The following is a 26110-nucleotide window of genomic DNA, read 5'->3' as shown; positions in this document are numbered from 1 at the left end:
AATCATATTTTTACGAAGCCTACAAAAAAAAGTAAAAATTTTTTGCAAACCATGTTGAAATTTCAAAAATTCAGATAACGGTACTTCCTACACTGCAGTACACTGGTGGATGTTCATGGCCAACATACCTCCACAGGTGTTTTGAGGTTTTTTTTTCAAGTTTTTCAATTTAAGGTACATACGTAACACGTAACGTTATGTGTGATATATCAAAAGGTAATATTATAAACATGCGTATTAAAATTAAATCAAATTTGTATGTGCTGTAGTTGAAAAGATATATCGCCTCTAGAAAAAAAAACATCTTTTCACCGTTATCTTAAGATTTTGAATATGAAATTTTGTACAATTATAGTTTATTTTATTAACCATCTACGGTATAAATTTTATTCATCTATCTATTCAAACAAAAAAGTTATAATCAATTGATTTTTCCTGTCGATTTTTCGTTTCATCGTGTTTTAAATTACTACGATAGGTACTAACGAAGTTTTCACTTAAAAAAAAAACATACATTTTGCACCAATTTATCAATTTCTGACGTTAAATTTTTCTTCAAATATAACAAGACTATTACTGTGGCTTTACTTAAACTTAAAAATATCCATTGTTTTGGGTGAAACTAAATGGCTGTTTTAAGTCCTTTTAACCTGAGAATATGCTTTCCATTTTGACATAGAAAAACTACATATTTCAATATTTTTTTTTTATTCTTTCAGTGTGACATATTTTACGTTTCGAATTTAGAACAGGATAGACTTCGCGGTTTCCCTGACAAGTTTTTTTTGTCACTATTAAAATTTTAAGTTAATTCACTAATGAAAACTGCTCTATGAACTTTTTGATCAAATTATTTGCAACAATAACTTCCAATTTACCCTATAATATGGGTGGATGTAAAATTTGCATATAGAATCAATACAATTCGATTGCTTAACATATCGAAGAATGGTACACATTTATACGACTACCAACATGCATAAATATTTTTGTATACAAAACGAATGAAGAGTATAACGATGCCGACAAAATAATGATGATGACTATACGACGACATATCAGCATTTAGTTTTGAATTTTACGATATCGACAAGTTATACTTGCTGCTACTGCAAATGCATCCGAACCGAACAACCTACATTGATGGTGTATCTTTTTTTATATATCTTTACAGTACCTAAATTCATATCTATTGGGTGTTGTAGATACTTTTGTGGTCTAATTTACCGAAACCCCTTCGATTGAAAAGTTGGGTCTCTTTGGTTTTGTTGTTATGATTGCATTTGTTGGCTCGCTGCGTTGCTTGTTGGTTTGGTTTTTTTGTTTATTCAATATAGCATTTGCGATAAGCTGCCAAACAAAATGCAAACATGAAACAGTGGAGAATGAATTGATTTTGAGTGATGGTTTGGTCGTGTGTGCCCCCGAAACGAAAACGAATGAACTAAAATCAGAATTCGAACGACACATCGAGAGATTTGAACTTTTAATGCATTTTGTTGTTAATGAAGCACTGACATGAATACTTGTGTCTAAAAGAAGGGGAGCGGGAATTGTTTCGCAAAACTGAAACTGATGATGAAAAATAGGTCTTTTCGACATCAACAACAACTTAAATATAAACTAATCACTTGTGTTTGTATGCATTGAGTTTTTTTTTTCTGTGACTTGTTAAGTTTAAAACTTTACAAGAAAAGTGAAACTGACAAGTTTTGGTAATTTGAATTTAGATTAAAAGATACTTTTTATACTTTAAAAATAATAACAAAAAACACTTTTAAATGACTAATGGATTTTAAAAATTTCATTGTTTCAAAATAAAACAAAAAAAAAAAACTTTAACAGAAGTAAAATTTGCCCAAGGCCTTCCGCTTTGAAGTTTAACCATTTAAAACGGTTTAAAAGGCTATGAATCATTCCCTCCAAAACCATATGCCTGCCTTTTGGCAAAAACTTTTTTTCAAGTGCACTTAGGGCAACAACAACTATTCACTTGCTGAGAATTTATTGTAAAGCAAAACAATAATGGATCAGGAGTGCTTTGTTTTTTAGGTCGCTCACTTCGATCCATAAACCGAATGGAATATAAAAGCTTTTTACTCGCAAAGCAACTCAACAACTGCTGATGTTATTGATGGTAAAGTAAAATACTTAAGCTAAAGCCTCAACATTGCAAATTTATTGACCTCGCAAATGAAATACATATTTGGTTATAAAGTTTTTTCTTAGAGTTTAGAAATATGAGCTAGGTATAGCTAGCTTTTTGTTTTTGTTCTCTTTCATTCAGTGATAATTATAAATCAATGAACATCTCTGCATTTAATGGCATTGATTGAAAAATTAATGACTCTTAAAAAAATACACCATAATTTCGGGAACGCTCTAATAACTCGAAAGTTGGCATTTTACTGCACAAAAAAAACATTAAATTCAAGAAGAACCTCTGTAAAAAAAAATAGTTTTAAGTCGAAATTTCTTTTTAAATAAAAGTTTCTGATTAATTAAATAAATCGTCATTTTCGAAAACGTATTACCTTTTTGCATAATAGTCGGAGAGGCGACCGTCGAGTTACTTAGCTCATAAGGTTAGAGGTTAAAATTGGTGTCAAATGAAAGATAAATTGATACTGAAAATAAAAAAATAGGGTTGCCACTTCTAAAATGGGAACTTCCATGTGGCAACCCTATTTGAAAGGAAAAATTGTCACATAACTAATACATTCATATCTTTGTTATTTGGCCAGATAAAAGTTTTTTTTTAAATGCCAAACGAAAGTCAAAATATTAAAAAAAAATAATAAAATAATATAAAGAACGTAACCCTACAAATGTGGCAACCCCATTCAAATGAATACAACACTGACAAAAATCTTCTTTGCAGAAAACAGTATAACTTTTTATGCACTAGAAAGCTAAACTATACGCCATATTTTAGATAATACTCCCTTCTATCTAAAAAATGTCGGGTGCCACCTCGCAAATGCAGACAAGTACTCGGCAACCCTACTCAAATGCTAAAAAACGCAAAAATCACTTGTTTTTTGGCCAAAGTGTATAATATTTGACCGAGTTAAAGGCTGTAAAATACATCATGTTTAGCTAAGACTCTCTTCTATCTAAAAAATGTCGGGTGCCACCCCGCAAATGTAGACAAGTACTCGGCAACCCTACTCAAATGCTAAAAAACCCAAAAATCACTTGTTTTTTGGCCAAAGTGTATAATATTGGCTAGAGTTAAAGGCTATAAAATACATCCTGTATAGCTTAGACTCTCTTCTATCTAAAAAATGTCGGGTGCCACCCCGCAAATGTAGACAAGTACTCGGCAACCCTACTCAAATGCTAAAAAACCCAAAAATCACTTGTTTTTTGGGCAAAGTGTATAATATTTGATCGAGTTAAAGGCTGTAAAATACATTATGTTTAGCTTAGACTCTCTTCTATCTAAAAAATGTCGGGTGCCATCCCGCAAATGTAGACAAGTACTCGGCAACCCTACTCAAATGCTAAAAAACCCAAAAATCACTTGTTTTTTGGCCAAAGTGTATAATATTTGATCGAGTTAAAGGCTGTAAAATACATTATGTTTAGCTTAGACTCTCTTCTATCTAAAAAATGTCGGGTGCCACCCCGCAAATGTAGACAAGTACTCGGCAACCCTACTCAAATGCTAAAAAACCCAAAAATCACTTGTTTTTTGGGCAAAGTGTATAATATTTGATCGAGTTAAAGGCTGTAAAATACATTATGTTTAGCTTAGACTCTCTTCTATCTAAAAAATGTCGGGTGCCACCCCGCAAATGTAGACAAGTACTCGGCAACCCTACTCAAATGCTAAAAAACCCAAAAATCACTTGTTTTTTGGCCAAAGTGTATAATATTTGATCGAGTTAAAGGCTGTAAAATACATTATGTTTAGCTTAGACTCTCTTCTATCTAAAAAATGTCGGGTGCCACCCCGCAAATGTAGACAAGTACTCGGCAACCCTACTCAAATGCTAAAAAACCCAAAAATCACTTGTTTTTTGGCCAAAGTGTATAATATTGGCTAGAGTTAAAGGCTATAAAATACATCCTGTATAGCTTAGACTCTCTTCTATCTAAAAAATGTCGGGTGCCACCCCGCAAATGTAGACAAGTACTCGGCAACCCTACTCAAATGCTAAAAAACCCAAAAATCACTTGTTTTTTGGGCAAAGTGTATAATATTTGATCGAGTTAAAGGCTGTAAAATACATTATGTTTAGCTTAGACTCTCTTCTATCTAAAAAATGTCGGGTGCCATCCCGCAAATGTAGACAAGTACTCGGCAACCCTACTCAAATGCTAAAAAACCCAAAAATCACTTGTTTTTTGGGCAAAGTGTATAATATTTGATCGAGTTAAAGACTATAAAATACATCATGTTTAGCTAAGACTCCCTTCTATCTAAAAAATGTCGGGTGCCACCTCGCAAATGCAGACAAGTACTCGGCAACCCTACTCAAATGCTAAAAAACCCAAAAATCACTTGTTTTTTGGGCAAAGTGTATAATATTTGATCGAGTTAAAGGCTGTAAAATACATTATGTTTAGCTTAGACTCTCTTCTATCTAAAAAATGTCGGGTGCCACCCCACAAATGCAGACAAGTACTCGGCAACCCGAGTACTTGTCTGCATTTGCGGGGAGGCACCCGACATTTTTTAGATAGAAGAGAGTCTTAGCTAAACATGATGTATTTTACAGCCTTTAACTCGATCAAATATTATACACTTTGGCCAAAAAACAAGTGGTTTCTGCGTTTTTTAGCATTTGAGTAGGGTTGCCGAGTACTTGTCTACATTTGCGGGGTGGCACCCGACATTTTTTAGATAGAAGAGAGTCTAAGCTATACAGGATGTATTTTATAGCCTTTAACTCTATCCAATATTATACACTTTGGCCAAAAAACAAGTGATTTTTGGGTTTTTTAGCATTTGAGTAGGGTTGCCGAGTACTTGTATACATTTGCGGGGTGGCACCCGACATTTTTTAGATAGAAGAGAGTCTAAGCTAAACATAATGTATTTTACAGCCTTTAACTCGATCAAATATTATACACTTTGGCCAAAAAACAAGTGGTTTCTGCGTTTTTTAGCATTTGAGTAGGGTTGCCGAGTACTTGTCTACATTTGCGGGCTGGCACCCGACATTTTTTAGATAGAAGAGAGTCTAAGCTATACAGGATGTATTTTATAGCCTTTAACTCTATCCAATATTATACACTTTGGCCAAAAAACAAGTGATTTTTGGGTTTTTTAGCATTTGAGTAGGGTTGCCGAGTACTTGTATACATTTGCGGGGTGGCACCCGACATTTTTTAGATAGAAGAGAGTCTAAGCTAAACATAATGTATTTTACAGCCTTTAACTCGATCAAATATTATACACTTTGGCCAAAAAACAAGTGGTTTCTGCGTTTTTTAGCATTTGAGTAGGGTTGCCGAGTACTTGTCTACATTTGCGGGCTGGCACCCGACATTTTTTAGATAGAAGAGAGTCTAAGCTATACAGGATGTATTTTATAGCCTTTAACTCGATCAAATATTATACACTTTGCCCAAAAAACAAGTGATTTTTGGGTTTTTTAGCATTTGAGTAGGGTTGCCGAGTACTTGTCTACATTTGCGGGGTGGCACCCGACATTTTTTAGATAGAAGAGAGTCTAAGCTAAACATAATGTATTTTACAGCCTTTAACTCGATCAAATATTATACACTTTGGCCAAAAAACAAGTGATTTTTGCGTTTTTTAGCATTTGAGTAGGGTTGCCGAGTACTTGTCTGCATTTGCGAGGTGGCACCCGACATTTTTTAAATAGAAGGGAGTATTATCTAAAATATAGTGTTTAGTTTAGCTTTCTAGTGCATAAAAAGTTATACTGTTTTGTTCAAAGAAGATTTTTGTCAGTGTTGTTTTCATTTGGATGGGGTTGCCACATTTGTAGGGTCACGTCCTTTATATTATTTTATTATTTTTTTTTTATTATTTTGGCTTTCGTTTGGCTTTTCAAATTTTTTTTTATCTGGCCAAACAACAAAGATATGAATGTATTAGTTATGTGACAATTTTTCCTTTCAAATAGGGTTGCCACATGGAAGTTCCCATTTTAGAAGTGGCAACCCTATTTTTTTATTTTCAGTATCAATTTATCTTTCATTTGACACTAATTTTAACCTCTAACCTTATAAGCTAAGTAACTCGACGGTCGCCGCTTGGACTATAAGTAATTATCTTGAATAATAAAGTGCTCTTCAATTTTACAATATAAAATATTTTTCCGAAAATGATGAATTTGCAGGGCACTTATTTAACACTTCAATATTATACCAAACACAATTATTGTACTAACAGTTTAAAACATATTCTGGTAATTATTGATCTGCTAACTTTCAATAAAACTAACAAAACAGAATTCCAACTTTAACACAATTGCAAAAAAAAAATTATACCTTACAAAAATTTTGTTTGCACTACAATTTACAATAGATCGCTTTCTTTAAACGGTTTAACGGTTTGTTTTTAATGGGTTTATTTTCTACATATTCCACAACAAATTTATAGAAAAAAATTGCTCAAATTGTTGTTTTTTTTTAACTCAGTTTAAATTTTTTTTTAATATATATAATTTTTCCAAAAAGTAACGTACCAATTTTTTGCTTTATATTTTTTATTTATTTTTTTTTTCTGTAGGTATTTGATTGAAAATAATTACATAAAAGTAGAAAATCAGAGTTTTTCAAAATGTATTTGAGATAATTTTCTTTTTTGATATACATAATAATAACAGCAACAAACTCAATTTTAATTTTAAATCGTGAACTATTGCAATTGTCATTTCAAATATTCATTTATTTTTAATTTTTAAAAAACGTTTGCAAAAAAGCCCTTAATCTTACTTTTAAAATAAAAAAATTCTTTTTGAACCAATACATTATTACATAACGATGCTTGTATAGATACCTACGTTTTCTTGATTTCTAACTTTCCAATAACTGATTTAGCCGATTTTAACGAATTTTCAAAAAACTCGGTTTTGGATTTTTCAAAAATACATACCTACATATTATGCACCTATTATTTTTTTTTTTTTTGAAATATGAAATTTTTGGAAAAAATGATTTTTTACTCGCTCTATAGGGCAAGTATTGGTTTCGTGTCGAAAAAAAAATTTGAGGTTTTAATCAAAACCAACATTACGATGATGGAGAATTCCAAAAAAGTGGGTCTCGCAATTCCGTTCGTGCGTCTGTACGTCTGTGCGGTTGTGCGTCCATATGTACACATTTCCACAGCCTAAACGGTTGGACGGATTTGCTTCAAATTTGATACAGATGATTTTTATGGAATTCTGAAAGTTGGTTTTTTTTTGTTTTTTTATATCTCATTTAGAACGTATACCTCCCATACAAAAAAATACGATATTGCGAATTTCTCCAAAACGGCTCTAACGATTTTGATTAAACTTTGTAAACGTAATATTTAAAGCAGTGGAAATAAAACTGCATTTTTATTTTTCTCAAAAAAGCCAAACAACAAAAAAAAATTTTCATGCCCTAAATGTCGGCTCTTCCCCAATATCAATTTTTTTTTTAATTAAGAGCCAGCTTTTAAAATCTACAAGTAGACTAACATAAAAGTGCTTTGAACTGCAAGAGCAAGTACGTGCGACCTCAGTCGTACATTTTATTTTTTTCTTTTTTAATACATTTTTGAATTTTTTTATTTAAAAACAGTTTCTCCAAGAATTTTTTTTAAAGATTAAAGCCATTTAATTTGATATTTTTATATTTTAAAATTTATTTTTTGTATTTCTTAAAACATTAAATCAAAATTAATATTTTATTATTCTTTATATGAAATGAAAGTTTTAACATTCTAAGCTATTTTGACCATTAGACTATGTTAAATTTTATTAAAAAAAAAAAAACACTAAAAGCTTTTCTAATTCTGTTTTTTTTCGAAAAATTTATTTTTCGAAAAAATTCTTTTTATTTTGTTTTGATTGAAATTTGATGAAACGCACCTTTCTCTATCTTAAAATAAAAACATAAATAAATTTTTGTGTATTACAAATTATTGAAAATATTCATTCTGACATTCATACTCGTATAACATTTTCATTATCCGAATAATTATGACAATGACTGTATTTGTATGACATCATGAAATTATAATATTACAACTTCAATGAGTCCAATTCGACCAAAATGTCTATCGTGCAGAAAGAGAAACGAAATTCAAATTGACTCTGGCTTTTCTGAACTCGACCATAAAAAGAGTCATGGACGAAAAAAAGAAGATATTCGTGTATAATATGAAATGATTACATTTTCGATTTCGTTGAATGTTCCTCAAAACAGAAGTGGAAATAAAAATAACAAAAAAAAAACTGAATGAGGAAACAACCTCATGATGATGGTGGTGTGGTTGTTCCTGATGATCTGCCGTCGGTCTTCGTCTGCCCTTCATTATTTTGGACTTGGTCGGCATTATTTCTTTATTTTTCTAAAGCGCAATGCCAACTTCCCGCATAATCTTTAGTCTGTTTACTTAGGAAGACGTTGCGGTTCAGGCTACTGAATGTTTTTGCCGCCGTTCGTCGGTCTTTTTCGTCATCGTCGTCGCAATCACAGGGGACTAATGTGAATGAACGGACAAGAGAACAATTGAATTGAAATGGAGAGGCAATGGGGATTCGAAGTGATTCAAAAGATATATGTACATACGTTTGTGTGGATTCAATTATTTCATATACAAAAAAAATTTCATGCTCAACATATTTGTATGGTAAACGAAAAGATTGAAAGAATTGCCTTTGATATGGACTAAACAAAAAGGGTTTTCAAATACGAGTGCGCTTGCATGGATATAAAAATAAATAAAGAAAAAAGATACAATCTACAAAGAACATTAAGTATTGCAATATACCTACAAAAATAGGTACAGATGTGGAAAATTTATGTTTCATTGAATCAAAAGAAAGAGAAAATTATTAAAATGATGAATTTTCATGGTTATTGTAGAAGAATACAGAATTTAATCACATTAAACTTATTTTTCGAAATAGTGACACATTATGCCTATTTCAAATTAAAAAATATTCAAAATGCAGATTATCAAAAGAGAAATCTTTTTTCTTTAAATTGGAAGAATTTTATCTTCTCATTAGATTTTTTCAACAATAATAAATTCGATATCTTTTGAATTTGTTTTAAAATAATTGCTAAATCAGTCTACTTTGCATTTTATTTGGAATGGTAAAAATTATAGTTTTACTGTATTGCACAGTGTCTACCCTTACGGTTGGAATCCAAAGTGGCTTAATATCTTATAATTACTTGTAAATGGAGTACTAAACTAACCAATAATGCAAATTTCACGATTTGTTCCTTAACCCATTACCACCCAAGTATAGTAAAAATTAAAAATAATATATTTTTATGATATTTTCTGTTTATTTAGATAAAAGTTAAGATATATAGAAAGAAAAATTATTTTTAAAAATTGTTGGTAATGAGTTATGGGGGTGTACTTTTTTTAGTACAATGGGATCATACATACCATATTATTTCTAATAGATATGAGAATTTTCAAAACACTCTTTCGCAATGCATAGTTTAACATTACACATTCCACAGCAACATTTTTACCATAGATGACATTTGCGACACTTTAGTTGATTAGGCAGTTTTTTTTAATAAACTGTTGTCTAGCGCTCTCTATAATGCAATTTTTGAGATATTGGATTGTTAGTGCTTTTGTAATTTTAAGTCGAACATTATGGTAGCTCTATTATTTTATGTTGTCAATATCGGTGTCTTCTTTATCTGTCATACTGTCCAATGGTCAAGAAATTAGGGATATAAGGCCTAGGGACATAACCTCGCACGTCCACAAATCCTATAGTGTGTCCACTATTGTTTACACACCATTATTGCTTACATATTATACAGTGCTTGCACTCAGTATTAGTGAAATATGTTTAGGAGGGGAAGGAGGGCATACTGCTTCCCCGCAACCCCCTGCTTGGACGCACTATTGGATATGGGGTAGGTGCGAAATTTTATTTGGGACTAATGTTCCACTTGAGGGTCATAAGCCCCATAAATTGGGCATAATGTCCCTGAGCCTTAATTCTCTGAGCCAACTATATAAGCGTTGACTACTTCCGAATTGTAATTTTTATGTTCTAGCACCAAAGTTTTGGAAAAAATTTCCATACAAATTTATACTGGGGATAGTTATAAAATCCATTCAAAGTACTTGAAAGAAAAATGTATGTATGATCCCATTGTACTTTTTAAAGTACATTTAACTTTAGTTTTGCTTATCTCCGTATTTATGTATACAAATATGATAAAATTTATTATTTTCTTAATTTTGGGTTTATTTCCAATTGATTATTGCAGAAATAAGCAAAACATTTGGTCAATTAAAATTTTTTTTATATACAAACTTTTTCGACAGAAGCAAAAAGAAAAATAATTTAAAATGCTTCGCGCAAAAAGACAATTTGGTACACCCTAATTCAATTTTTAAAAGATATATGTATTTGGAAAAATCAAAAACACTCAGTTAAATCTAAAAAGCATCTTTAAAAGAATATTTTGTGACCCCGACTGCTTTTGCATGCACAAAATGTCAATGCATTTCGCTGTACTTTAAAAAGGACAATGGGAGAGATGTGTAATTGTCAAATTTTGGGTGGTTGTTTTAATTTTCTTTTTTTTTGTGAAGAAAATTATATTTATTTATAAAAAAAATCAATAGAGTATTGAAAAAAATCAATAAAAGTGAATTCAAAAGATTGTGTTATTATTTTATTAAATTATTTAGTATTACAAACACATGCAAAGCAAACGTCAAATCACTCCACTTGTCAAATTCGCAGTGAACAAATTGCAAAATTGCACAAAAAAAGGAGTGATTCACACGACATCAATAAACTTTGAATAAAATTGAATTTCTAAGGCGGAAAAAACTAGTGCCGCACTGACAGAAATGTTAACAGATGTCAAGCCATCAAACAATCCGACATTTTGTTATTGTTTGCTTTCCCAGACTCTGGCATAATCGCCATTTTTAGAAATTCAAAAAATAAATACAAAGTCCAGCATCAGATCTAATGTTTAGGGCGCTAATCGCCAAAATTAAGAATTAAACGTCAAATAGTGACATCAGCGCCACCTACCAGGCTGAGTCTTAAAATTTTGTTTTTGTTTTGTCACAGATCAGTGCATTGAGTTAATATGTACAATATAATTTCAAAATTGAGTATTTGAGTGAGAACTTACAGTTTTCTAATTCCTTAACGCTTATCTTACGTAAAATATGCGAAACAAACTGTTCCTAAATGTAAACATTACAAATTCTCATTAGCAAACTGTCCCCAAAATTTCAGTTACATCCTTTTATTAAGATTTTGTAGAATAGTTCTCTTGAATTTGCGTTTAGGAATTTCCGACTTCTAAAAAATAAATGCAAAATTCAAAAAATTGTTCAAATTTTTCAAAAAATAAATGCAAAATTCAAAAAATTGTTCAAATTTTAACACTCTATACAAATATTTCTTTATCATTGACTAGAGAACTTTTACTACATATATTAAAACTTTTTAAGCGTTTAACGTGTTTTCAACGCATTGAAAACTATCGGGCCATAACAATTTCTTAACTAAACCTAGCTCTTAATGCACGCTTCAATTGAATTATATATTTATTTACTCAAGTCAATTCAACCAATAATAAAAACCAACCAGAAAACTATGAGCAATATTAATTAGCACGTGGGCATCATCATTGTTATTTTATTTTAAGAAGTTTTAATAAAAAAAAAAATACAAATAATACCTACTTCAGATGCTCTCTTCGACATGGCTATATGCCTCACTGAATACGAGAAAAAAATAATACAAATTGATACATCTATCAATAATCTAATAATAGAAAAATAAAATAGTCGCATGTTTTAGTTTTGTGTAGGCAGATAAAAATCTGAAACAAAAAATATATCTTTTTAGTTTAGAGAAATGCCAAGATCATAATGTTAAATGTTAAGTTCAATGTCATTGGTGTCATCTGGTTTAGATAAAATAAAAATAAAATAAACAAAATATGCATATCAATAGAAGTCAAAATCTCTCTATAGTAGACATGGCGGTATTTCAATTTGATGAATTTATGAATAGCCACTTTTGTGTTTCTTTGGATTTTTTTCTTTTTATCTTTAAACTTCTGAAAAATGACGTAAATATTGCACTTATCAGAAAAAGAAATAAATAATTTTGCCTTCGTCATTTTTATTTTTGAAAATAAATACAATTTTTTTCTTATCAAGTTTTAAGGCTCCTACACATATTTTTTTATTTTTTTATCTAAAAAATTATTTTAAAAGTAAAAAACATAAAGTTCTCTGACTGATAAAAAATAAAAAATAATTTCTCGATTTCGATAACAACTTGAAGAAACCACGTTGCGGTTTCGCCCTTTCCTTTCAGCAAAAAAAAAAAACAAACATAAAACTCTTTTGTGGCTGCGATAAGTGTCAAAGTATAAGATAACAATTTCCTCCACTATCGCTATCAATATTGTTGCGGGTATTAATGTGCAACATAAACAAACAAAATGTGTGAACAAAAATGTACCCACACCCGATCAAAGTTTTTTTTTTTCTATTTATAAATGCACTTTGTTAAGCAATAAATTAGCATTACAACATTTAGATACAATGTTTTGTTAGTTAATTTAACAACAACAAAACAAAAATAGATCTCTTAACAAACAGTGTAAGTTAATAGTTCTATCAAGCTTAAGTCTCCAAGATGATGATGATGATAAATAAAATTATTACAACAAATGCGGTTGCAATGAACTGTGATTATTGTTAGCGTAAAATGCAAAAATATAACCCGTCTTAGCCACACCTTGCACTTTCCCCTCCTCCTTAGACCTAAACAAAGTGTATCTATTGTATATAAGGGAATCCATAGAAATTCACAACAACTAAATAAAATTTGCATTGAAGTGTATTTTTTTTTTTTAATTTATAAACGCCTTGAGCGATTTCAGTGCAACAACGATAATGCTAATCGAAGTGGAAACTGTCTGAGCCTGAGCACTTGTTCCGCTTTTTTTTTTTTTTGTCAGAAGGTGAAAAGTTGACATGTCCATTTTAATTTTCGATTCGCGGGATAAGCTGCAAACACAAATGTACCTACATATATTTAAGTAGAGTGCAATCATTTCATTTGTTTGTTTGTTACAAAAATTGTATATAACAATGGCCTTCAAATCGAGTGCAATTTAAAATGTTCATGTTAATTGTAATTAACATGACTTTCATAGGGGACACTTTCAGTAAATATTGTCAAATATATTTGTCACAGTTTTATTTATGTGACTTTCTAATGGAAGCGAGCAAATTGTATGTTTTTCTCTACTTTATGGGACATATTTACAATGACAATTTTTCTAATGACTAAAAAGAGGACATATTTTATAAAAGGGAATAAATTGAAAAATTATGAAGTAGACTGATAAAAACTGACATATCAGTCTGCTATTAAAAATATTCAGTTTTGTCACCTACTGACGAATGTTAGGTAGCTTACGGCTTCAGAATCAGAACTGATTTTTTGTGCGACTTCCTCACAATTTCTATCTGATAGCCATATGATTCGTGCTTAACAAAAATAATTATTAGGTATTCTATTCCTAAAAATGATCGATCAATTCACTAAGAAATACGGTCAGTGTGCTCATTTTGGACTATTGAAAGTGATTCGAAGGATATTTGGCAAGATAGGTTTCAGCGTAGTCCAGAGCAACAGCGTTATCAACAGTCATAAATTGTTCTCCTAGTCTAAGAATGCTGAAACTAACATGATTTTTCAACGTGTAATTAAAAAAAAAAAAATCGAACGAAATCATGGTATTGTGGATAAGATTTGCGTTACAAAGAGCTTGCAAAGATATGCAATTCGGAGCTGGAGGATTTTTGAAAGAAAAGAATTTTTATGCAAATGTTTTACCACTTTTTTATGTTTTAGTATGTCTTTCTTTAATCACTAAAAAAAAAGGGATGGTCACCGTAGACAAATTCATAGTAGTTGTTTAACTAAACTTGGGTTTTATCCAATGTAATTCAAATGCGATAAACTCCAGTTTTTTTTTTTTAATGCAAAATAAATTTAAATCAATTAAAACTTTTTCTGAGCTTTATCTATTTGTTCTTTTCTTAACCACAATAGCTCAGAAAAGTTTTTAATTCATTTAAATAAATTTTTTATTTCAAAATAATTTTTTTTTAGATTCACTCATAGCCCAGGGAAATTAGTAATTTAAATCGCATTTTTCGCGGGACAAAATTTTTTTCATGGAATGTGTTCGGGTGGTTGTCCTTATCATAAAAGTCAATTTGTTGGCATAATTGGAGGTTGGGAACAGCCGCCATCTTGGAAAAGAGATTGGTATCGTTTTTATTGAATAGCTCCATTGTTATTCATTTTAACAAAAAATGACAAAGGTAAGACTTATTAACAATAAAATTATCTAAGAAATGATATACAAAACAATTCCGTGAGTTGATTAAATAAAATTTTATAGTTGGTCAAAGTGCGGGTTTGTATCGCAAGGTTGGGACAAAATGACATTTTTTCATATATCTGACGAACTTTTGATTTGTTTGGATAATTCTTCATGAATGAATTGTAGTACTTATAATTACCTATAAAATGAGCCCACAATCGTTATTGTCACCATCGTATTGTAGAAGTAATCTAACTCCGAATCTCTCCATGTACTAGTCAAAAGTAAGAAAAAGCTGTTTTTTTTTGCTAAGTAGGCCGAGAAAATTTTGGGAGTAGAGGTATAACCAAAATATAAGTACGCAGTTTTGCAGCCATACGCGTGTTAATGTCGCTTTTAAAGGTCTGACAACTCTAATTTTGTGCTTTATACGGTTTTTGGGGGGTTAAATAACGTAAGTTTTCCAGTTAATGTGAATGGGCTAAATGTATACTATTTGAAATTATAAATATACAAGCTGATGCTCTATTATTTTTCCTAAATCTGAACACCCCAATCTTGAGGATGTGACCAATAGAACTATATATAAGCCGTTTATACGATTATGTTTTAGAAGCTTTTTTTGTTTACATTTTTGTTTGTTTATTTGAATTGAAAAGCCTGATATGGTTAGTTAAAAAAGCTTATATCGTGAGTTCTATTAACCCCATAGCCGAGATTGAGGTGTCCAGGTTTAGGAAAAATAATAGAGCATCAGCTTGTATATTTATAATTTCAAATAGTATAAATTTAGCCCATTCACATTAACTGGAAAACTTACGTTATTTAACCCCCCAAAAACCGTATAAAGCACAAAATTAGAGTTGTCAGACCTTCGAAATCGACATTAACACGCGTATGGCTGCAAAACTGCGTACTTATATTTTGGTTATACCTCTCGTCCCAAAATTTTCTCGGCCTACTAGCAAAAAAACAGCTTTTTTCTTACTTTTGACTAGTACATGGAGAGTTTCGGAGTTAGATTACTTCTACAATACGATGGTGACAATAACGATTGTGGGCTCATTTTATAGGTAATTATAAGTACTACAATTCATTCATGAAGAATTATCCAAACAAATCAAAAGTTCGTCAGATATATGAAAAAATGTCATTTTGTCCCAACCTTGCGATACAAACCCGCACTTTGACCAACTATAAAATTTTATTTATTCAACTCACGGAATTGTTTTGTATATCATTTCCTAGATAATTTTATTGTTAATAAGTCTTACCTTTGTCATTTTTTGTTAAAATGAATAACAATGGAGCTATTCAATAAAAACGATACCAATCTCTTTTCCAAGATGGCGGCTGTTCCCAACCTCCAATTATGCCAACAAATTGACTTTTATGATAAGGACAACCACCCGAACACATTTCATGAAAAAAATTTTGTCCCGCGAAAAATGCGATTTCATGCCCATATTTTGACTAATTTCCCTGAGCTATCAGTTTGTTTATTTTTTTTAATTACTTTCAGTAGTCTTTTTTATGAAAAAAAAAATTATTTTTTTAATAAAATAAACTGGGCTTTAATAATAAGCGCAAAAAATTAATACTCATTAACGTGTTTTTTTGACTTAATTGATATGAAAGTGTAAGAAACAACTTAAAAAACGAAGAAAATTGTGTTTGATGCAAAATGGCGGAGAAACGGTTATCCGCAAAAAAAAAAGTTTTGTAACAAATTTAAACTGTAATAAATTCTTGATTGGTTGTAAAAAAAAATCATTCGAATCAGACGTCGTTCGGCAAAGAGAGCAAAAATCATAAAAAACGTCATAACTCGAAAACGGGACGAAAACGAGAAAATTGCCACTTAAGTTTTTCGCCTTAAAATGACCTCAGGAATCCATGGTTTTCATTTGGGGCGGTGACTGTGGGACACCCTGTATATTGTAAACACATATTATGTATTTACAATATGGATTCCAATTTTGTTTCTATTGCTTTTTGTTAAAAAACTCTTTAACCCCTTAAAATTCAAATTTCTAAAAATAAAAAACGCGAATATTCAAATTATTCAATTAAATTTTTTCTGACATAATTTCTTTTTACACCTCCTTATCATATAAGCACGGTGTAGATAGGCGAACAAAATTAAATTTAAAGCATGGCAGCCCTATGCCTTGACAGGTTGTTGCTAGGCAACAATTGTTTCTTTTTAGAGTTTAGACACTGGCCCTTATTGCGAGTGTCGTTTGTTTATCGATATGCCACTTTTGTCGATCGTCGAAATTGACTTTTGGTATTGTGTTGTGAATCTCTATCGATATACGACTTTTGTCGAAAATCGCAGTCATCGAAAATGAATTTTGGTGTTGTGAATTTCTATTTTGTTAATTTTTGAAGTTATTTGTTACCGTTCGATCTTTTTCGTTTATAATTTTGCTGTCGACTCAAATCGAGTTCATAGTTCACAATAGCAAATATCTTGTCGAAAGATATAGATACACAACACCAAAATAGATATTTATCGATTCGATCGACTTTTATCGCATCAAAAGTTGAACGACACTCGCAATTAAGGCCACTAATTAAACTAATTGGAGAAGAGTAGTATCTCTCTTCCAAATTGAAATTAATATTTTCGGAATACAAAATTTCTTATAAGTTGGTTTTCGTGGTAACAAAATGAATTTATTCTTTTGATTGCTAAATCGGAAAGATAAGATAGAAGCGGTTTGATTTCAGATTCGTCATATACAGCTATGGACAAAGAAATAGCACACTTTTGATTTTTCTTACAAAAATTGGATTTATTTGGGACCTTTTAACTTATATATTATAATTTTTACATCAGGGCATGCATTAGCTTATGGGAATTCATAAAATTAATAATTATAAATTATTTTATTTCAATTCAATTTTTAAAAATATAATTTCTAGAGAATACCCTTTTTTCTTGTGGACAAAAAAATAGCCCACATTCCGAAAATCATAAAAATAATCATTTCTAAGCAAAAATTCTTACAATTTCCAATAAATTCAATACTACTAAGTTAGTAACTTGTTAGTAGACCACAGTTTTTCAAAGTTCTTTCGCACCTCTTTAGTAAACTTTCAACTAACGTCTGGTATCCACTTTGTGGAGTACGGCACCACGCTTCTTTGATTCTGGCCCAAAGATCGTTTGAATTTTTGAATTTCCTTTTCCCACGCTTAACCTTGACATCAATTTATAAGTTTTCTATGGGGTTAAGATTGTGAATTTGAGATGGCTAGGTGCAAACATCGATTTTTTCGTCCGAAAACCTATCTTGTACTATTTCTGATGCATGTTTGGGTGATTGTCATGTATGAATATCTAATTAACTGGCGAGAAATATGGTTCCTCGGTATTCTAATGTAATATTAAGACAAAAGAATTTATCAATTTTGCCATCCACCTAACCAATGGGTCCTTACCATGCCAGGAAAATGCGCCCCAGACCATCAAATCCTATCCTCTTAGTTTCATCGTCTTGAGATAATACTTTGGCTTGTCCTTTTAACATTTTAGGCGATGGACAAATGTTTTGTCATCGGTTCCAATGCGGTTAACCTTTATTTCATCACTCCAAAAGACTCTCATTCAAAACAACATGTTTTTATTCAGATGTTTTATAGCTAATGTTAGGTGATCTTTCATGTGTCTTTTTATATCATTGGATTTTTCTTGCTTACCTGTCTGTACAACTCAGCATCATTAAGTATCCTTCTTAAAAGTCTGCTTGACACTTTTTTCGCCGAATTCTATATTTACTTCGGGCAAAATCGTGCGAGATGACTTAAAAGGCCCACATTTGCGTTTCTTTGTGATCGCTCTATCCACTCGTATGGAAGTTTTGCGTGGAAGAAGTTAACGCAATTTAATTTCAGAGTTTAAATTTCTATTTGCTCTTTCCAAATAAATGGCTTTATCCATCATTTATTCGAAAAATTTAGAGTTTAAGCTAATTAAGAAGGATTTTTCCCTTGACTATGAGGCTCGAAAGTAATTCTCCCTTTTTTCGGAGTTTAATGATGTTTTCTGCCTATTTTTTTCAAAAATACTTGTTAATTAAATAGTAGCAATAAAATGAATGCATTTTCGTCTACAACTTTTGAACGCGGAATAAAAACTTAACGGTTAAACAAATGTGTGCTATTTCTGTGTCCACTAGCGAAAGAGACAGAAAAAGCATTATATTGCTAGTGCAAATAATTATAGAAAATAACGGTACTTTTAAGATATTTTTGTCTCCATCACTTTATTTCGATAATATACCAAAAGAAAAAAATTTATAAAAAGCATTCCTAATATCTAAAATTCGATTCGCATGATTTTTCTCAATAGTGTGCTATTTCTCTGTCCATGGCTGTACATATAATTGAGTTTCTATACCATTAACTTAACGGAACTAAAAAATAGTTTCTAGTTGTGTAGTTAGATCAAAAATATGAATTGTTTTCGTTGTAAAAAAAAACTGCAATGATGGATGATTCATTCGTTAGATAGACGTCACCAAAACATTGGTTCCGATTTGAGCACAGAAAAAAAAATACAGGCAAAACGGGGGGGGGGGGGGGTAATTGAATGTTTTTGGTTAATAATAGATTTCTAACAAATAAAAAAATAACAACGCACAGCCGAGCCGAGACAATATGAATCTACCTACAAACGTAGACTTTATGAATGACAGTTTCAAAGATATTTCTATCTCAATTTAAGTAGAAACATAATATTATGTAGGTACCTATCAACAAAACAAACAAAAGAAACCTAAGAACTTTAAGAAAACTAGAGAGCCCACCCACATAAAAAAGTAATCAATCAAAATGAACAGAGTAACATTATCTTCTTGGAACCAAAAAAAAATCCCTTTTTAAAAGATGATGCAGGTAGATAACCTTATTCGCATCGCAATTTTCAAAGAAGACCCAATCCACAATCATATTGTCTACATGTGTGTTTGTGTGTCTTTTGGGTCTCTCCTGTTTTCTAAGGTTTACCTCAGAACTCAGCAGTCAGCACCTTTAACATAAAAAAAACAACCTTCCTCCTGCCCTCTATTAAAAAAAAAAAAATAACAATGTTTTATGGTTTCTATTATAAATTTATGTCCATGTTCCATAATAATAATCATCTCATCTTGTATCCTTCCAGAACTGTGGAAATGTAAATTAAATTGAAGCTGCTGCAAAGAGCAACCAAAGAGCTTCTTCTAAAAATAAAACAAAAACAAAAAAAAAAAAATCAAAAGAAGAAGCTACACCAGCCACCAGCTGCTGTTCTTCTTCTTGTGTGATGTGGACTTGGAGAGTAGACAGACATCTTCTCCTCTGTGTCCACCACCTGAGTGGGATCCACTCTCTAATGCACTTTTGCAACATAAATTCATGCATACATATCAAAAAGGAAAGAGAAAAAAAGAAATGTGAAAATAATGCAACTTACCACTTAGCGGTGGTCTCGACACGTAATTCATGATACGATGAAGTAAACTGGAACTTTGCCGCCCGTTTATTAACACGTTGCAATCGTTTCCAAACACTTCCCATGACTATAATGGGGGTGGTTTGGTTTGGTTTGAGTTATCTGCTTGGTTTTTTAGCAAATAGAAGAGGTGCACCTCTTTACTAAGGTCAGTTGGGGGTTCTCTTTTTTTTTCTTTTCTTTTTGTTGTCTACTTATAATCTAATTGAATAAGGTGTGGATGGAATTTTACTTTATAAAGGATTTTTCTCTCCGCGTTGGAATATGGGAGAGACACACCAACACAAAGGAGATTATTGAACACAGTTAAGTTAAGTGACAACAGAGCACAGATGGTGTCTTGGATTTTTTGTTTCAAAGGAATCAAGACAAAAAAAAGCACCTTTTTTTTGGGAGAAATAAACAAGTTTTTGTTGTAAACAATTTTTATATAAGCAAAATGACAACAACAACAAATTTTATTGAGAGTCCACACGAGTCCACTCTCTCGAAGCAAATCAAAGCGAATCTCCCCGAGTAAAACAACAACAACAAAAGCAATCAAAACAAAAACGATTTTTTTGCAAATTTTTTTATTTTGATGTTGTCTTGTTTTTTTTTTGTTTTATTTGCACAACAAAAGAGTAAAAGGGATAGATTTTGGTCAAAAAGGCGAAGATCAAAATGAAACGAAACGACACTTCTTTTTCTTCTTCAATGCGTTAACCTTGAGATGGAACGGAAAAACGGGACGAGACACGGCCACCACACAAAAAAAATTACAACGATGAGAGGCGAGAAAAAAGACAACGACGACGACGAGAGAAGATATACCAGAATTTCCCCACCCCCTCAGGAGGATTTTTATTTTATACAAAAAAGAATCTTTTAAAACAATTTTATGCAGTTTTTTTTTGTTTCAATTTTATTTCAATGAAAAATCACAACAAAAAGAAAAAAGACCAAATTCCACTTTGTTTCGCTTGTTTTATTTTTGATTGATTGGAAAATCATATAAAAATTCTTTATAACAATGACGTCACTTTTCTCTTTGATTTTATTTAACAAATTTTATTTTCCTTGTAAAAAATTTTCTTTTTCTTTTGTATTCACAATTGCTTTGGTCTTTTATTTGTTATTAAATAACTGCAAAAAAGACAATTTATTTTGTTTGTTGAAAAACTTTTTATCGAAAAGTAAAAATTTTCAATTTCGACGATGAAAATTTTTCTTCATCATTTTGACAGGCTGAAATGGAATTCATGTTTTTTTTTTTTTCTTTCGTTTGGTTTTTTTTGTTTTGCACAAATTGCACAAAAACACACACACACACGAAGGGGTGTTAAATTGAGGGGGGGTTTTTTGATGTCCACTGTTTTGGAGTATTCTTTTTGTTGTTAATTATTAATAAATAAATAGAATTTCTTTATTATTTTTTTTTGTAGTTTATTTTTAAGTTGTCGCGGCGGAGGCGAAACCAACAAACCGAGAGACGACTTCACTGCTCGAGGGTTGTTCTAATTCTTCTTTCAGTTTTTTTGTTTCAGGTTTTGAGCGAAAAGTAGTGTTTTGATTTTGTTTTATTCCTATAATGTCAATTGACGTAACGTAATGTGAATATGAGTGGAAATGAAACGAGGAGTAAATTGACGGATGTCAACGCATGGATTTAGTAAGATGCGATGGAATGGGGATGTTACATTTTGATTAGTGATGGGAACTATCGAATGATTTGAACTATCGATAGTTAGTAACTGAATGATTTGAACTATCGAATAGTTCATTCATTCATTTATTATAAGCCTGGTACGCTGTTCGTGCTAAATTTTAGCTGAGATAAAATTCCCATACAAGTTATCGATAATTTGTATGGGATCGTTTTTAGATCAAGCCTGGTACGCTGCTCGCGTTAAATTTTAGCCGAGATAAAAATCCCATACAAGTTATCGATAATATGTATGGGATCGTTTTTAGCTCAAGCCTGGTACGCTGCTCGCGCTAAAATTTAGCTGAGATAAAATTCCCATACAAGTTATCGATAACTTGTATGGGATCCATTTTATCTCGGCTAAAAATTTTCGATAATTTGTATGGGAGCTAAAATTTATCTCGAACAGCTATACATTCGAATAAAAACTATCGAACAAACTATCGAATAAAAACTATTCAAATGAAAAAACTATCGTTTAAGAAAATTATTTGAATAAAAAAACTAACTATTTAAGGAAACTATTTGAATGAAAAAACTATCGTATAAAAAAAAAAACTATGAGAATGAAAATAGTAACTAAACTATCGAATGAAAAACCTATTCGAATGAAAATAGTAACTAAATGAATGAATGAATAAATGATTTAAAACTATCGAATGCATGAATATTTTACATCTATCGATAGTATGACAGTTTTTAATTTTTTATTCGATAGTTCCCATCACTAATTTTGATAGAGAAAATTTAAATTTATTTTTAAATATGCTGTTTTTTTTTTTTTTGTTTAATGGATTGCATAAAAGAAAACAGTGTTCAAGATTAGATAGTTGAATGCAATAACACACTAACCATTGGGATATTGAACTATTTGAATAGGGTAGAAGTTGAACCTATAATAATTAAATTTAATTTCAAGTTATCGATAAATTGTATGAAAATGTCAACTAGGTTTTGGGAGGTAAATCAAAGTTGTGTTTTCTTGCATCTCCGAATAAAATTTTGTGAAAAAATGGCAGCAAATCAAAACAATTAATTAATTTATTAAAATCGAAAACAATCATAAAATATCTGTATAGACTATGTGTTAACTCCAGATAAAATAAAAACAGTTGTGCCAAGCATTGACTTAATATATATGGACTGCTAGAAGCATATTCAGGTTGGTTCCACTTGTTTCTTCGCGATACTAGCGCCCTTAAAAAAAGCGGAGAATAAGTGCAACATTATTGACGAAGTGCGAAAGGAACAAATATAGAAAAACAGAGAAAGCACTACCTTTTAACGACAGATGTCATTCACTAAAAGTTTCTTCTTTTCGCCGTCTAAGGTTATACCGCTAGTAGAGCTAGAAAGATGTGGAATCATTTTTTTTTTTCAATTTTTGTATGGAAAAGTCAAACGACTAGCAGTCCATATATAGTAGGTCAATGGTGCCAAGACACTATAATCGTTGTGTCATCGATAATTTATAGGTACAGAAAATATCAAAGTGGAAATACAAATTATCGATAACACAACGATAGTAAAGCCTGGTACGCTGTTCGCGCTAAATTGTAGCCGAGATAAAATTCCCATACAAGTTATCGATAATTTGTATAGGATCCATTTTAGCTCAGATAAAATTTTTCTACAATTTGTATGGGAGCTAAAATTTAGAGAGAGCTGAGTACCAGGCTTTTACTTTTTGAACAGTTTTAAATCTGTGATATCAAACTGATTTTTTTCATAAATTGTTTAGAATTTGTTTGCAGACGTTGAAACTGACGTATGGAATGACAAAGTATCCCCTATATTCTGCAGTTCACTTTTTCCGAATACACTTTACGAAAGTGAAATTATGTGTTCTGCTTTTCACTCATTTACATTTTCTGAGCTAATTCAATTCACTTTGTTTCTGTTCGTGAGTTGGTTCCTTTTGCAGTTTTTTTTTTTTTGTTGGTCAAAATATTACCAAAACTTGTATTTTTATTGTTTTGTAATGTTTTTTTTTTTTTTTTTTTTTGTTATACTAGTACAAAAAACTTGAAACACATGAGGCATAGATACGGTGACCATCCGTCCCGGTTTACTCGGTACTGTCCCGTATTTCTACAGCTTGTCCCAGGTTTTTATTTAAGAAACCCGGGACGTACAAGTGTCCCGTATTTTGTAATTTGTCCCGTGATTGTCCCGTATTTGGACATTCTCTGATTTTTGTATTCAATATTTTAAATACTTTGTACGGAAAACAAGAAAAGAGTGGCTGGAAATTAAAATTTTTCCAATTTTTCGGATAAAGCATTAAGCCTAGTACGCTGCTGAAGCAAAACGAAAATTTTTCCAAGTCTCCAAAGTCAAAAAACTATTGCTGCAAGACAAATTGCCTAGACAAATAAATGGTGACAAACGATTGAAAAATCTCCATATTATATTCTAGCACAGGTAAGAATTTCGTTACCAAAGCTGCGAAAATTTTCGTTTCGTCTCTAGACTAGGCTTTAGTTTTTTTTTTAAATGTTTGTCAATTATTTAGTTCCAGCTTCTGTTTGCAAGGTTGCTACACTGGGTAAAATATTTTCGAATAAAGAACAACATATAGAAGAGTAATGAACCCAGATAAGTTTCAAAACTTTTAAGGAAATGTTAAAAGTTGTGTTAAAGATCATACAATTTCAAAATCCTTTAAAATAAAATTAAAATGTTAAAAAACAGCTCTTCCGATTTTGATTAAAAAATATTTTTTTTTGAAGTTATTAACAGACATTATTATTTAACCATTTTCTTGATTTCTGATTTCGTAGACGACTTAAACGATTTTAACAAAAACGCTCCCATAAAATCGTTTAGGAAATTATAAAAAACTCATTTAAAAAAATTTAATTTTCAAATCAATATTTTCAAATCGATCCAAAATGTATCCGTCCCGGGTTTCGCTTCCAGGAATATGGTCACCGTAGGCATAGAGGAAGTATAAGATTCGTAATAAAACCCTATTCCCCAATGATTTCAATATTTTTCTTATGACCAGCATGCATTGCGATTCGTATACGAATGTTTTCTAAACGGTTTAAAGCTAAAAATAAGAAGTAAAGCCTGGTACGCTGCTCGCGCTAAATTTTAGCTCCCATACAAATTATCGAAAATTTTTAGCCGAGATAAAATGGATCCCATACAAGTTATCGATAACTTGTATGAAAATTTTATCTCGGCTAAAATTTAGCGCGAGCAGCGTACCAGGCTTAAAGCCTGGTACGCTTAAGCCTGGTACGCTGCTCGCGCTAAATTTTAGCTCCCATACAAATTATCGAAAATTTTTAGCCGAGATAAAATGGATCCCATACAAGTTATCGATAACTTGTATGGGAATTTTATCTCAGCTAAATTTTAGCGCGAGCAGCGTACCAGGCTTAAGCTAAGAATAAGAAGTAAGCTAAGAAGTAGAAGAAGTACTTCTTATTCTTAGGGTTAAAGCAATTAATTTGATGACAAGTACTTTTTTGTAGAAAATTTAAGCCCATACAAGAATACATCTTGCTATATGATAATAATGAATTTTTATTGAAATAAATATTTTGAAAAGTAAAAAATCTTTTTATAACTTTTTTTAACTTTGATTATTATAATTTTTCAATTTGTTACAAAATTAAGAACAAAAGCCGAATTTTAAAAGTTTTTCTCAATTTTTGTACATATATCTCATAATATATCTCTTAAACGAATATATAAACGAAAAAAGTGAGCAAGGCCTTTTTTTTTTGGAGAGCATTCAAATTCCAACAAGAATATGGATGCTTTCATAAATGCATGGTTGCGCAAGTCTGACGAATGCAAAGCTTTCATATTTGCAGCGCAAATCTGCAAATATAAAATTTCACGTGCATTCTGCATTTATACTTGGAAAAAAGATAAATATCATGTTAACGGTTATTTAGCTTTCCTTTTTTGTTCATATCTGTTTATATCTTTCAAATGCCCTTGTTATACCTATCCATTTTTTAGAAAATTAATCGCTATCCAAAATTAAAAATTTTGACAGATGATGGAAGTCAGAAAAAGTGTTCATAAATCCTTGCGCAAATAATTCCTCTGACATTAGTCTGAACGCAAATGATCGCATGTAAACAAAGCACCCATGCAATTATAAAAGCACCCTATGTAAAGAAATTTGCTAAAAAGTCGATTTATAAAAAAATGATTTTTACTTGCGATATAGGTACTATATAACAAGTTATGCATTCGTACAAAAAAAAAAAGTTGAGATAACATTTTTCCATGACATTACGATGGTAGACAATGCCAAAAAAGTGGGTCCCGGAAGTCCGTCTGTCTGTCTGTCAGTCTGTCTGTATAAGGAGCTACAGCCTAAACGGATGGACCGATTGATGTCAAACCTC

The 26110-nt window shown here is 31.1% G+C and overlaps 1 protein-coding gene across 2 annotated transcripts in view; it reads right to left on the bottom strand.

Annotated features, from left to right (window-relative positions):
• The window catches only part of LOC129920111 (EH domain-binding protein 1), a 91065-nt gene extending 69505 nt beyond the window's left edge, over positions 1–21560 (bottom strand). For both annotated transcript variants that reach the window (XM_056001310.1, XM_056001311.1), the window contains exon 1: positions 20009–21560. In XM_056001310.1, the coding sequence (XP_055857285.1) occupies positions 20009–20112 (104 nt within the window). In that variant the 5' untranslated portion in view covers positions 20113–21560. The remainder of the gene's footprint in view (positions 1–20008) is intronic.
• Positions 21561–26110: the final 4550 nt, after the last annotated feature.

This window comes from Episyrphus balteatus, chromosome 4 (assembly GCF_945859705.1).
Source record: "Episyrphus balteatus chromosome 4, idEpiBalt1.1, whole genome shotgun sequence".
NCBI lineage: Eukaryota > Metazoa > Arthropoda > Insecta > Diptera > Syrphidae > Episyrphus > Episyrphus balteatus.
This window is presented reverse-complemented; position numbering and strand designations above follow the sequence as displayed.